The sequence below is a fragment of the Barbus barbus genome (genome assembly GCF_936440315.1).
Source record: "Barbus barbus genome assembly, chromosome: 25".
Classification (NCBI taxonomy): Eukaryota; Metazoa; Chordata; class Actinopteri; order Cypriniformes; family Cyprinidae; genus Barbus; species Barbus barbus.
The window spans coordinates 13,343,672-13,357,899 of record NC_136753.1 but is presented as its reverse complement, the minus strand read 5'-3'; the positions used below and the strand labels follow the sequence as shown (position 1 = coordinate 13,357,899).

Genomic DNA, 14,228 nt, shown 5'->3' with positions numbered 1-14,228 from the left:
TTAACAGTAATGAATTCAAGTTTGTTTCCTCTTTCAAACAGCTTCATCCAGACCTGGTTCAGCCCTTAGCTCTAGAAAGCCTGCTTCCCCAAGAAAAGAGGTAGAGAAAGATATATCTAAACCTGCAACTACAAAGAAGACCACAAAGGCCATCCCTGAGTCAAGGCCCAGTGTCAAAGCTTCCACGTCTTCCTCCAGGCAGTCTCCTTCTGCCCCAAACAAAACAGGACCTAAACAGAAGGCTCCAGAAACACTTCCAACAAAATCATCTCTGAAATCCTCAGGGACTATCAAAACTCCTGCTGGCTCTAAAAAGCCAGGCACTGCTGTGAAAGATTCAGTATCCAGCCCTAAACATTCAGACTTTAAAAAGGTCACTCAGCAGTTGAATCCAGATTCTACTGAAGGTAAAACAAGAAGCAAGGAACTGGTCACATCTTGTCTGGAGAGTTCCAAAGTTCCTTCTTCCCTGGAGCAGCATTCACTAGTCAGCCCAGCTGTAGACCAGCAAGAAGCGGCCCCTTTGGGTATATCAGCAACTTCCACTAAGGTTCAAAATATGGAGAAAAGCAGTGATCTAGTGAGTAAATTAAGTAGCACAGAAGTGAAGACTCGGTCAGTAACTCCAGACATGCATGCATGTACTTCTGGGCAGAGTGAGATAAGCAGAAGTAAACTGGCCACAGGCCATGCCATTCCACCCCATGTCACAGGACCAGAACAAGGCCTCATTTCCATGAACCCCTCAAAGGACACAGACCTCCCTCCTGATACACCTTGCAGTCTAGGGAGCATTGAGACACCCCTAGAGGACTCATGGAATGGGCTTCATCCCCAAGTTAGCCCAGAGTCCGAGACTGGCAGTGCCACTACTTCTTCTGATGACATAAAGCCACGGTCAGAGGATTATGATGCTGGTGGCTCACAAGATGATGACTGTTGTTCCCATGAGCGTGGCGTTTCAAAGTGTGGGACCATGCGTTGCCCTGACTTCCTGGGTCGCAGCAGCAGTGACACCAGCACACCTGAGGAGCTCAAGATATACGAGAGTGGGGCTGGACTGCGTGTGGAGGTACGGCTGAGAGGACGAGAGGCAGAGACTACAAGTGAAGAAGAGGTAGGGCGTCAAAGACCACGTTCTTGGATTAGAAAGGATGAGGTGCCAGTGGAGGAGGAACCTTGTGAAATGGATACTACGTTAAAAAATTTGAAGGACATGCAGGACCACCAACTTTTCTCCTCTGAAGAAGAAGAGGAAGAGGAGGAAGAAGAGGAGGAGACTGAAGATGAAAGATCAGAAGTTGAGGTGTTACCGAGGGGAATGGCTCCACCAATTGCCGAGCCACCTGCACAGTTTCAAGGTATTGTCAATCTTGCATTTGAAGATCCTGCGGAACAAGACAATGAGCAACCAGAGTACCAGTCAGCTTCTAACTTCCATCGCTCTGTTTTACTCTCGGTGGATGAGTGTGAAGAACTTGGATGTGAAGAAGGAGGTGCCCAGACTCCGACACACCAGTCAAATGATTCCTTTGCACATGGTGATGTCTTCGAAGGTGAACCTCACAATTCTCAGACAGACTACCGCTCCCAGCAGTCCACAAGCACAGTGAAGGCCAACCATATCTCCAACCTCCAGGAAAATGGACAGGAGCCCAAACCTGCAGTATTCCTGACAGAGGTCCAGAGATCTCCACAGGATGATTGGGCATATAATCAATCAGATGCCCCTGTGCAAGACAAAGACACCAGTGACGTTCCTGCTCAGGAGCGCCCTAGTCACCTGGACCTCCGGCTGGTAGAACAATATGGCAATCTCCAGTCCAAACATATAGACAGCAGAAAAGCTGACTTGCGGCTAGACTTACCTGAGCCGCAGCTGACTGCGAGCTCACCCGCACACTCTCCAGCAGGTAATGTATAACATTAGAGCCCATCCCCCCTGACCGCAGCCTCAGAAACATCTACTCACAGTCTCCCATCCTGACCCATTCAACTTAAATATTCAGACAATTCCTTTGACCTCCAATCATCTTCAGTGGGCTAAATCTTGATAGCTCATAGATTTAGATAGTAGCAAACTACTGCCTCCTTTTCCCCCCTTCCTTTAGTTCTCTTATTTAGATGTCTATCCTTTGCAATCTAATGTTTCAGTAAGCTATACACACAACTAAAATGCCTTCTCTGAGGCATTATGCCCTAAATAACTCTACTAACAAGTTTACAAGCTTAACATTTACAGTAAAATATCTATCTGCGTGTGGTGACGTATGCTGAGTCAGACCATCTGTTACATGGCATGGTTGGGCAGTCACAGTTGCACCAGTGCGCTTAAGTCCTCAGTCGTTTTTTGTTTGTTATTATCCGTACTAAATAGTGAGCTTCTTCCTCATAGGCCAAGTCATTTATATGTTGACTTTTCCATAAGAGATCTTGCAAAAGACAAGCTCCATGTGACTTGGCCAGTAAATATATATATATTCACAAATATACAGTGCATATAAAGCTAAGCTTCCTTTTAATACTGCACATAACGGACCACACCTTCTGCAGAGACTATGATGCTTTGAATGTGTTAAAACAACCTGATGTTTTTTATACTCAATATCAATGTTGAGTCCGTTGCTGTCTTATTTTTCAAGACTCTGTCTGTTAAGTCACCCAAACCAGGAAATCTTGCATGCCAATACTAGGTTTCATTACTGATTTTGTTAATTTATGAAATTCCATGTTTGTATCCATTTTTGTGTTTTTTGTTATTTGTTTTATTTCTCATCCACTATATATCACACCATCTGTAGTTCTGTAGTAGGTAACATTTTCTCAACTGTAGATTTTTATGTTGTAGATTTCATTTAATTCACTGTATTTCTGTAGAATGTTTTTTTTTCTGTATGTTGTGTTTCTAGAAAAACAATCTCAAGGTCCTCCTCGTGTCTCTCTTTTTTCACACTTGTATGATGATTCTAATCACTGTTAATGGTTTTTTGGGAGTTTTATCTTTATAAGAAGCATATCTTGCCAAGAAAAGCAATAAGCACTCTTTTGCCAGCATGTCCTTCATAGTTTCAGTGTATCGTTAAGTTAAGAAGTATCAACTAAAAAGCGTACGTTCTTGCTTGCATTTCGATGTGAATATTTAAGGACAACAAATCTTTATGAATTATGCTGGAGATACAGTGGCTGGCAAAACACGCCTTTTACTGTTACAGCACTTGTGAACAAAAGAGACACATTCAGTGTAGGCTTTCTTCTGTGCATCACCTTTATGGCAGCTGTCCATCCTTATCCTAAATTCAGAAGTTGGTCCATGGATAGGCCATGGAAAGTCAAGAGTGCTCCATGGAAAACTTTGGATTTGCACATCTGCTTAATTGTAATGCATGTGTCATTGAATCAGATCTTGATTAATGACAATAAAAAGTGAAAACTGCCTAAGACAAAGTATATATTTTTTTCATCTAGTCTTTAAAAGGATTGATATTTCAAGCTTAACTGCATCACAGAGGAAACAGTTGCACTAGGGGTGATTTTGTACATCATGTGGAGCTAGAAACAACGCATGTCTTCAAGAAAATTCCTGTTTTTTTTGTTTTTGTTTTTTTTTTAAAAGCCCACGTAAGGATAAAACACTTGGTCATTGTGCAGTATTGTCAATTATTTTTAGGGGACTTTGATGGTTGTGACACATTGGATCAAACCTGCACACATGACCGGCGGCCGTCTAAAGTCCTGTCCCCCATTTACGAGATGGACCTGGGTGAAGCCCTCGAACAAAGCATGGATGCTGACAGAAGCAATGATCCCCAACAGGAGGTGTCACGTCAGGAGGGTCAAGGAGTAGAGACAGAGGACGTTAAAGAGGAAGTGGACAGCGAAGACAGTAAGTTTGCAGAGAAAGACTGGAGTCTGCTTCGACAGCTACTGTCTGACCAAGAATCCAATCTGGGCGTCATAAACTCAGTCCCAGAGGATTTAAACCTTGCGCAGTACCTGATCAAACAGACGCTGTCCTTGTCTCGAGACTGTTTGAATGAACAGGACTACTTGTATCACGAAAAGGACACATTTAAGCGCTGGGCCGAGCTTATTTCTCCACTGGAGGACTCCACCACCAGCATCACTGTGACCAGCTTCTCTCCTGAGGACGCTGCATCTCCACAGGGCGAGTGGACCATCGTGGAGTTGGAGACACATCACTGATTGCCTCCTGGACTGGAACACAGCCAGTGTTTTGATAGGACTCTTTGGATTACTGCATCCTTTATGTGCTTATTTATTTTGGGGAGAAAGACCGATCAATTGCAGCTTAAGTTGACTGAAGTCACATGTCATTTTGTTCTCATCATACAGGTACTATATAAAGGACTGGAACAATGACCTCTGTGCAGTTGTTTTGCATGTGGGCAGTTTTCTAAGCTCTATTGTTTACTTGATGGGTGTTGCTTGAATCTTTGTAGAATACCAAAAATGCATTTTCTTGTTGCTCTTTTTGTCTCTGAATGATGACGCTTCTAAAATGTTTTGAACAGAGTGTAGAGAGTAAGTTGTTCTGGTTTACATTCATTGTATTTAAGACAATAAAAGCTGTGTTGTTTGAATTTTGCCATCTTTTTAATATTTTAACTAATTAAATTAAAAAAAAGGTTATTGCAGGCACTTAGAATGGAAGTACAGTAAATGAGGCCAAGTTTTAGAGGATTAAAATGCAGAAATGCAAATCCAATATTTTATAAAAGCACTGATGTTATTTTGGAATGGCAAGAAAAAGTACTGGAATTTCTGTTTCAAAGAAAACAAAATAAGTACAATTTGACCTTATCTTAGTGTTCAAAACATTTACACCACCCCCTAAAGTTTCCATCTTGAGCACCAGTAAATGTTTTCACCTTTTGTAATTGTGTATTAGTCCATCAGTTGTCCTCAGTTTGAAAAAAATTGATTTTAAAATCGTACAGTTACTGTTGTTTAGATATGCTGGAAGCAAAACAATGTGCAGGATCTGAAGGATTTCTCTGAAGAACACTGGGCAATTTAACTGCTTAGAACAAAACTATGGACTCGTGAACAAAAAGTTCACTTACTAAAGCAGAAGTGGGGAACATTGATCCTGGAGGGCCACTCCTACAGTTTCGCTCCAACCCTGAAAAACCCTGGGGGAAAAAATCCCTAATTGCATCCTGAAAACCTTGATTAGCTGGCTCAGGTGTGTTTGATTAGGGTTGAAGCTAAACTCTGCAGGGACTCCGGCCCTCCAGGATCAATGTTCCCCACCGCTGCCCTAGCAGAAAACCATCCCATTCCAATGGGTTCACATACTTTTTCTTGCAACTGTATTTTGCACATGTATCATTTAAGTTGAAAAAACTGTTCTTGTGAATTATGCGGTTAATTTATTCAGCAAAATTGTATATAACTTTACACAGAAAAGGTAGTAAAAAAAAATCCCAAACTAAAATTATGGTTGAAACATAGTATTTTAACATTTATGGACTGACCTGATTGAATGGGGCCCATTCACTTCCATTCTAGATGCCTCTCTGTAGTAATTTTTTGTATTTCTGTATCTTCTGAACAGTTAAATAAGGACATTGTAGACTTTAAGGACAGTAAAAAAGGTTGCCTATGCTATAAATTAGACTGTTCTCCAGTGCTGAGGCTGTCAGGAAGCACTGAAGGGAAAATCAACTGTCTTGAGAAGAATAATTAAGCACGCACACACACACTATGCAGAGCTAAGCAGGCCAGCAGTTCGTCCTCAAAACCCTGCTTCTCCAGGAAGTCTACAACAAACTATAATAAGTTTTTCCATATCAACCGTTCTGATTCTGTATCCTTTTTCTACATAATGCTTGAAATGAGTGTGGGAAACTGTGCAGTTCTTATTCACTTCATTTGTTACCGGAGGTGTCTTTGTGCCAGACCACGTCAGCAAAAAATCTGGGCAGGGTGACAATAAACAAAACCTCAAACAGGATTTGCCACTATTCAGCTAATTACTCACAACATAATCAGGTCAGCGTGACAAGCAGAGTTAGACTTGCTGGAATGGCTCGTACCGAGTTTGTGTTAATGTGCTTTTGTCTGGATGTGCACGAACTTGCTTCTAAGCCAAACACTGCTGGAGAAACTGCACCGTACATAGACATACACGATACCGCTACAAAGGAGGTCTGTAATACTCATAGAAAGCTAGCATTCTTATTACTTTCAGTGGCACTTTTTCGACTGACTTAAGACTCCTCCAGAAAATTCTGTTTAATGTTGGAATCGGTGTTTATTTGACAGAAAAGGTTAAAATTCACTTGCGATTAGCTTGTGGTGGTCTTACCTATCTTTGTCTCCACCTAGTGGAAACATTTGCTCCTCACAATTAAACTAAAACCACAAGAATGGCAGACTGACAAACAATTTGGGAAAAATGCTCTGACTGGTTATGGAAAAAATCCATGTGCTTAACCAAAATGTAGTGTAATGGCTCGGAATGTTATGCTAGGAGATGCATTGAGACTTTCCCATGTAATTTTGCAAGGTGTGTTTTCAGTAAAAGAGTAGCCTACCTTTATCCACAATGGTAAAAATGTGAAAATGATGAGAAAAGCAGAGATTATCAGTGGAATCGTTTACACAGTGGGTTTCAGTGCAAAATGCTGGAATATTGTACTACTTATTATATGCAATTAGAACCGAAATGTCATCCATTAGCTTTTTATCTATTATTTTCTTTTGAAAAAAACGTACATTTTGAATGACACCTCTCTAATATGAGATCCCATTAACAAACATAACCAGGAGTAACTGAGGAGTCTATTAGTACAAGTTACATAATCTTCGCCTCAACTGTTCTCATGTAAAATGAAGTAATCCTCTTCAGGACTGTGACACCCGCTGCCGTCCGGCTTTACTCATTTGTCTTTTTAATTGCAAGTGAAGTTTCTTGAGTCCACATTGTTTTGCTGTCAGGAGGAATTTCAGTCTGAAGCAGATGAACTGAAGGTCAGGCCTGCAGCAGCTGCAGAAGTAGCCTATAGTGTACATCCTTATTTATTCCTCATTTCCTGTGAGAAAAATAGCCACACAAAGTCCTTCATAAAGTTGCCAAATGGCAAAATAATAAATCAGCCCATAAACTTCAAGTTCTCTCAGAGAACGATATTTCAGCTGTGATGTTGACAATGATGAGAAATTAAGTGTGTGGGCAACAATGAAGAAACTCATATTGGAGACATGGTAGTTTGGAACTGACGTGTCAGTTTAAAACTCCAAGATCATATAGTTGCTTAGACTTTTACATCATCTCAAAATATTTTGCCTTGTATATCTATTTTAACTAACCTAATATAACAAGATGATCAAAGTAAATAAAAGCAGCTTTTTACAAGGAAGCACAAGCCTGAGGCCCTGAGTCAAAATGAGTCTTTTTTTCTTTTAATCAGTAGATCTCATTTGTGATGTTATAATACTCCCAGTGTCAAGTGTGGGTTCTGGGGGTGTAACCAAATTAATAGTAATGTTTTGTTGGTTCACTCTCTCAACATTCTGTGAACAACAATATTAATGTCATGTTATTTTATGGAAATTATTATGATATTTGATCAGATTAGGACTCTGTGTGGTTATATATGGCATTAAAGATACATCTATGTCCATGTGTGTTTCAGTCACATAACTGTAAGCCACAAGCACACATACATAAATGCTATTCATATCAGAAAACAATAACCCACAGTTCTGAGAGGGCTAAAACATTTAGACTATTATTGACTATTAAATGCAGCGGCTAGAGTTCTTACCAGATCAAGAAAATATGATCATATTACTCCAATTTTACAGTCTCTGCATTGGCTACCTATTAAGTTCCGTATCATTTACAAATTATTATTACTTGCCTATAAGGCCCTAAATGGTTTAGCACCTGCGTATCTAACTTGTCTTCTACCACGCTATAATCGGTCGCAAAACTCTGGACTTTTGGTAGTACCTAGGATAGCAAAGTCCACTAAAGGAGGTAGAGCTTTTTCACATTTGGCTCCCAAACTCTGGAATAGCCTTCCTGATAACATTCGGGGTTCAGACACACTCTCTCTGTTTAAATCTAGATTAAAGACACATCTCTTTAGCCAAGCATTCACATAATGCATCTTATAATCTTGTACTGCAGTTATATCTGAAATGTACATTATTATTATTCTTTAGCTTGGGTTGAACAATTTATTTTTGCTTAGATGGAACAGCAGCTACGCTAATCATGTCTCTGCTTGTCTCTACGTTTCTGCCACGGGTGGTAGCCAGGAATTACAGAACTTCAGTCTGGATCTAACCATTACATGATCTGAGATGACCGAACACCTGAGATGGAGGATCAGCGCCGGGAGAAGACGTATGTGTCCCTGATCGTAGGCAGAGGCCAAACACCTGGATGAATGCCAGAGACAGATCCCCATTGAGGACCCCGCCACTTAGACAGTCATCGGAAAAGACCACTGGAACCAGCTGAGCCCATTCAACCTGACTTGCTGCAGTTTGGAACTGAACTGCTGGTTTGTTTGGCCAGAGGAGAATTGGCCCCCCGACTGAGCCTGGTTTCTCCCAAGGTTTTTTTCTCCATTCTGTCACCGATGGAGTTTTGGTTCCTTGCCGCTGTCGCCTCTGGCTTGCTTAGTTGGGGACGCTTCATTTCCAGCGATATCGCCGACCTTATTGCAAAGACACTATTCAAACTTATTGACACTTTATTTTCCTTTTTTTGATATTGTGCAGTGCTTTGACACAATTTGTATTGTAAAAAGCGCTATATAAGTAAGGTGACTTGACTTGACTTGACTTATTATTAAATGTGCATATTTTAAATTCAAATATTTTTTAATACATTTTTATGATAATGTATGTTAAATAAATATCAAATATTCAATCTGCAATAAAATTCATTTATTTATTTATTTTTTAAATAAACGAGATCACACGTGAAACCCAACATTGTTGACACTTGAAAACGGAAATGTCAAATATCTACTTGCAATCTTATTTTACTATTATATATTTTTATAGTATTTATTCATATTTTTAATTAGCCTTTATTTTTCAGTTTGTATTTTAATTTTAGTGTCAGTTTTGGAAATTTTGATATTTGCTTTTGTCAGTTTTATTTGTTAATGATTCTGAATAGCTTTAATTCAGTTTTTTATTCAGTTTTAGTTTCGACTTAAACTTCAACTGTTTTATGTTAGTTAGCTGCCAAGGCAAAATGTCTCATTTTCATTAAATTTTTTATTTTTAAGTTTAATTTTTTTTTTTCATTTAAAGTTTTATTTTATTACCAAAAATGATTTCGTTAGTTAACAATAACAATGTTGTCTAACTGTCACCACAGTAAGTAAATATAATCTTCATGTTCACATTAATAAAAGTATAGCAGAGCTCAATAATGTGATCCCTGAATCATGCTTATTAAACTGCATCATTCATCAGTCACATGCATACTTAAGCCTATAAGTGGTGATACTGTCCCAGATATCGAAACTCTTGTGCCAGCATGTGAGAAAGACACCTATCCTCTGTCTCCTGCTGAACATGCATGCTACCAACAAAGTGTTTGTGGCTCATCACAAGACTGACTAAACTGTCCTCAATAAGAGATCGAACAGGGAAGGAAGTGCTCCTGACAGAGCTAGGGCTTCTTTAATAAATAGCCTATGGTTAAGACATTTATTTTTATTCCTATTGACATGAAGAGCTGCTGTGATCTGTGCTGTGATGCCCTCAGGCAGATGAGAGACAGTCTTAAAGTCCCTGTGTGTTCAGATCTCCATAAGCCATGTGAGAGACACACCTGCACTGTGGATTAGTTGTGTAAAAATCACATTTAACATCTTGGTATTGACAAAACTGTTTTTAATGTTGAGTTACCGAGAATGCCAAATCTATGCTGTATTGTCCATTAGTGCATGGTGAAGTGTAAAAGGCCACGTTGCTGATGGCTGTGAATCAGGCTGGTCTCATGACTGCCATAACTCTCTATTCACTCTTTGTTTGTTTGCCTGCAGGCTAAGTTTGCTCTCGATAACAAGTATAAAACAAGACCATCTTCTCCTTTCTAGCAGAGAGCCTATTTACGGTTACAGATCTGCTTTGGTTGATACAGAATACTTTAAATTAACTAAAAGACAGGGGAAATAGGCAAGCATTAGAAAAAAACACAATGGGAGACTATTACAGGAAAAAGAATGACAAGGTAGTGTTTGGTTGAACATCATAGATTTGTCTTTCTTGTAATATTTTGTTCAAAGTAGCAGGGTTGGACAGTCAAAATTTAGTTTTAAGCCATCTGGAGTCGTCTTCTTTCTGCTAGCATTGTCAAGAGTTTGACCGTGTGCTTTTGAGAAGATGAGTAAGTGTAAGAAAGAGCTGAGTGAGAGAGAGAGAGAACGGCTGCTCATCCGCAGGGCCAGCGGAGCCAACGCCTCTCAGCTGGCTCATATGGAAAAGATGCTACAAGAAACCAAAGGCCTGCTGGAGAAGAAGACAGAGACGGAATCAGAAAGCAAAGCCTGTGGCGACACTATGGGTCTGTATCTGAATCCTGAATCTTCAGATTCACAGTAGTGATCTGCTCTTTACTTAGACTTCTTGCTTGTTTTACTGTAAAAAACAACAACAACAACTTTAAAACAAGAAACTTTGGTAACCAAAATGACAAGACTTGGTTACACTTTATTTTGATCCACTTTAGACATTCTACTAACTATAAGTAACTTTGTAACTACATGCCAACTAATTCCCATTAATTTACAACCACATAACTCTCAGAGTAGACTGTTATGTTTAGTGTTAGTAGAATAAGCTGACATTTACTTGCAAAGTTTCTTATAGTCAGTATGTTGCATGTTGTGGACCTATCCAAATAAAGTGTTAGAAGTTAGACAAGCAAGCAGACAGTCTACTAATCCTCTAATGACTGCTAGTTGACATGTAGTTGTAAAGTTACTTACTGTTAGTAGAATGTCTAAAGTGGACTATCGAAATACAGTGCTACCCAAGACTTAACAGGCTTTCTCTTTCAGATAAAATCTATAATTAAAAGAAAAACCTAATGAACAAAGAAAAACTTACAATGTAACCTAATTATGAAATTATTAAATATTAGTGTTTGTTGGAAATAGTATGTATTCATTTATTTATTTGAACTTAAATATATAGTCTAAGACATGTTTACAGAGAATATATCTTGAATTAAGCTTATTGTTCTTGCCCAGTTGACGTTGTTTTCTAATTTTAAACATAAAACGTCAGTGTTTTAAACATTATTTAATTTTTTCCTGTGTTAAAAAAAGACAAAACCACAAATGGGTAATGAATTCAAAACTTTTCAAAGACTTATTGTTCTTGCCCATTTTAGACATAAAACTTCAGTGTTTTAAAAACTTTATTTTTATTAAAAAAAAATTCTGTGTTTAAAAAAAGACAAAAACAAAAACGAGTAGCCTAATGAATTAAAAAAAATCTCTACAAGACTCAGCAGTTCTAGTAGCCTGATATCTAATTTCTAATATTATTTTAATTCTTATGTACATTCCACAAATGGATATTGTGGGAAAAATCAACGCAATCTCACGACCAATTCGTACGTATTTTACCTCGCTCGTACGATTTTACAGGGTACGATTTGTCTAACCCCAAGTGACGCGTAGGTTTAGGGGCGGGGTTAGATGTAGGTCGTTCGTTTTAGCAAAAAATCGTGTGAATTTGTACGAGTGAGGTCGCACGAACTAGCCACCTCGTAAAATACGTAGCCTACGAATTACCGTGAGATCGGGAAAAATAGGTTCTTTCGATTTTTCAAATATTCTTCACACTATTTATTTATTTACTTTAATTTTATTTTTTTAATTAAATTAGCCTAAATTTAATTTAAACCGTTCATTGTGGAACAAAAAACTGGTAGTTTACTTCTGGAAACTTTTGAAACCTTTATTTTTAGGAGTGTGTGGTTACGAAAACATCAAAGTAGGCACACCACAGCTCCAGAGATATATATTTAATTGTGTTCTCACCACGGGAGTGTGTAGTTAAAGGTAACGCATTTTTTTATATAGGCTATATTTCATGGTTTTCATGTTGACGAATGACTCGTTATGAATGTTCAGGGTCCTTTGTCTGTGTGCTCTGGTCTTAGTGTCTGATCTGGAGCAGAAGGTCCAGCGCAGCAAGCGAGACCGTCGTAACTCCCTGCACCGCACACAGCTGCTGGAGAGTCAGATGAAGACAGTTCGCGGTGAGCTCGTGGGCACGCTTGACCACCTGCAGGAGCTGCGCAACATATTGCGACGCTCGCAGCAGAAGCAAGAAGAGCGAGAAGCAGCCATGCAAAAACTGGCCGCAGGGCTGAGGTGAGACGCCACCTGTCTGCCTGCAGTTAATGGGTTACCATATTCATAAAAAGACTTTAAAGCACTGTTCATCTGAAATATCTATTAGACTGCACATGCTGAATAATGTCATTTTTTCACATTGGCTCATATGCATTCCTGTGCGACCAGATGCTGTTGTAATATCTATGTTGATTAAATTATGCCACAATTATTTTAAAGGCATGTTTTTACTCTCCAAAGATAGAAGCAGTTCTCCCATTGTGGTTGATGAGAACTCTGATGTCTCTGGTATAGCATCCTGTTTTTATTTCCTGTTGTCAGCATAATGCAGCCTTAAACTATCATTTTCAATTATATATAGACATACAGACAACCACCGGATGCCTTGTTAACACATCTGACACATTTTATTGTGCCAGTGTATGCTTCAGGCAACTGTTTATTTTGATTTATGTCTTCACAGGATTTGTTTAGTAAGACCACATACTGTGCAATTTCTTGTAGCTCTGCCTCTGAGTTGTTTCATATGTGATATCTGCAAGGGCCAACATTTCATGATATGGATGCTTTATTCCCTTGTATTCATAGTTTCAGCTGCTTTTGTCATTTAATTTATGAAAATATTTATTCCTGTGAACTTTTACATGATGATTACAACATTAATATTAATCACTCATTCACTAATGCAGGTGAACTTTGAAGAATGGGTGTGTATGGGGCCCTCTATGATTTTGTTCATTAAAATATTGATATGTCCTCCAGGTTGTACTTTATTAAAAGAAAACAGAAACATTATATCCATTTCAGTTGTGGATTTCCTCCCCATATCCTAAAGATCACTTTTTCATGTTGCTTTCGGGAGCTTTAGAATAAGATTCAATTCTAAATCTGCTTTTCAGATCCTCTGCTTTGAGTGAAGTTCTCTCATACTTTGTGTCCTCATGCCACCCTTGCTAGCGAGGTATAACAGCACTGATCTGTCCTCACTTCTGCTTACGTGCAGTATTTAACAACATAAACAAAAAGAGTGTACCTTTAAGTCTGATTACTTTATCACACAGTTCAATATGACCCTAAACATTTCCTATACATACTAAAAATAAATTTACAGTAACTTACAGTACAGTATAACTTGTTTTTCCCCTTATATCTCATGTATTTATTGTAGAATATTACACTATATTTAAAAATCATTTTCCAGTAAAAATATCTAAACATTCTCAAAATATAAAATCTTAAAATGTACTCTAAGGCTTGTTTTCAGAGTATACATATTTAAGATTATTGTTCTTACTGAATTTAATTTTTTTATGTTTAAACATATAACTTCAGTGTTTTAAATACATGCTTAAGACAAGAATACAATTAAATGATTTCAAGTTCTCAACAAGACTCATCTGCTCTGATTTATTTATTAGTCTTTTAACTGTTGAAATTTTGCATATGATTTGTGCTCAAACTGGCAAGGTCATGTACAGTGCAGTGAGAACACTGGACTGGTGAATCCAAACTACTATAATCTTCTGGGCTACATAAATCTTGAATGAACCTTTAGTACAGCAGAAATTGCATTAGGCCTATTTCAGGTTTCTTCCCTCTGGCAGGTTATTATGAATCTTAGAATATCAACTTAGCTGTTGGCTGATAAGCATCAATAGTACAGAACTCTATGGCCTGTGAGTGAATTTCATATATTCTTAATGTGTATTAAAATCCTAGGTGCTTTAGTCAAACCAAACTCTCTAATTACATTATAAAACCTCTCAGGTCACTGCTCAGAGAATGGAAAGTAACACTACTGGGATCTGTAATTCCTGGATGGGCATAGTAACTTGGATCATTCTCGGGTAACGGTTTTTA

At 38.5% G+C, this 14,228-nt stretch overlaps 2 protein-coding genes across 2 annotated transcripts in view; both read left to right on the top strand.

The window, feature by feature from the left end:
• LOC306845378 (BTB/POZ domain-containing protein 8-like) overlaps positions 1 to 4,599 on the top strand; it is a 50,606-nt gene extending 46,007 nt beyond the window's left edge. The window contains exons 18-19 of the mRNA XM_079378147.1: positions 42 to 1,913; positions 3,668 to 4,599. Coding sequence (XP_079234273.1) covers positions 42 to 1,913; positions 3,668 to 4,203 — 2,408 coding nt within the window. The 3' untranslated portion in view covers positions 4,204 to 4,599. The remainder of the gene's footprint in view (positions 1 to 41; positions 1,914 to 3,667) is intronic.
• A 5,499-nt stretch (positions 4,600 to 10,098) lies between these two features.
• On the top strand, positions 10,099 to 13,753 carry LOC306844743 (uncharacterized protein). Its single transcript, XM_079377107.1, has 2 exons — positions 10,099 to 10,564; positions 12,173 to 13,753. Exons 1-2 carry the CDS (start codon positions 10,384 to 10,386, stop codon positions 12,388 to 12,390), a joined length of 399 nt encoding a protein of 132 aa, XP_079233233.1. The 5' UTR covers positions 10,099 to 10,383; the 3' UTR covers positions 12,391 to 13,753.
• The last annotated feature ends 475 nt before the right edge of the window (positions 13,754 to 14,228 follow it).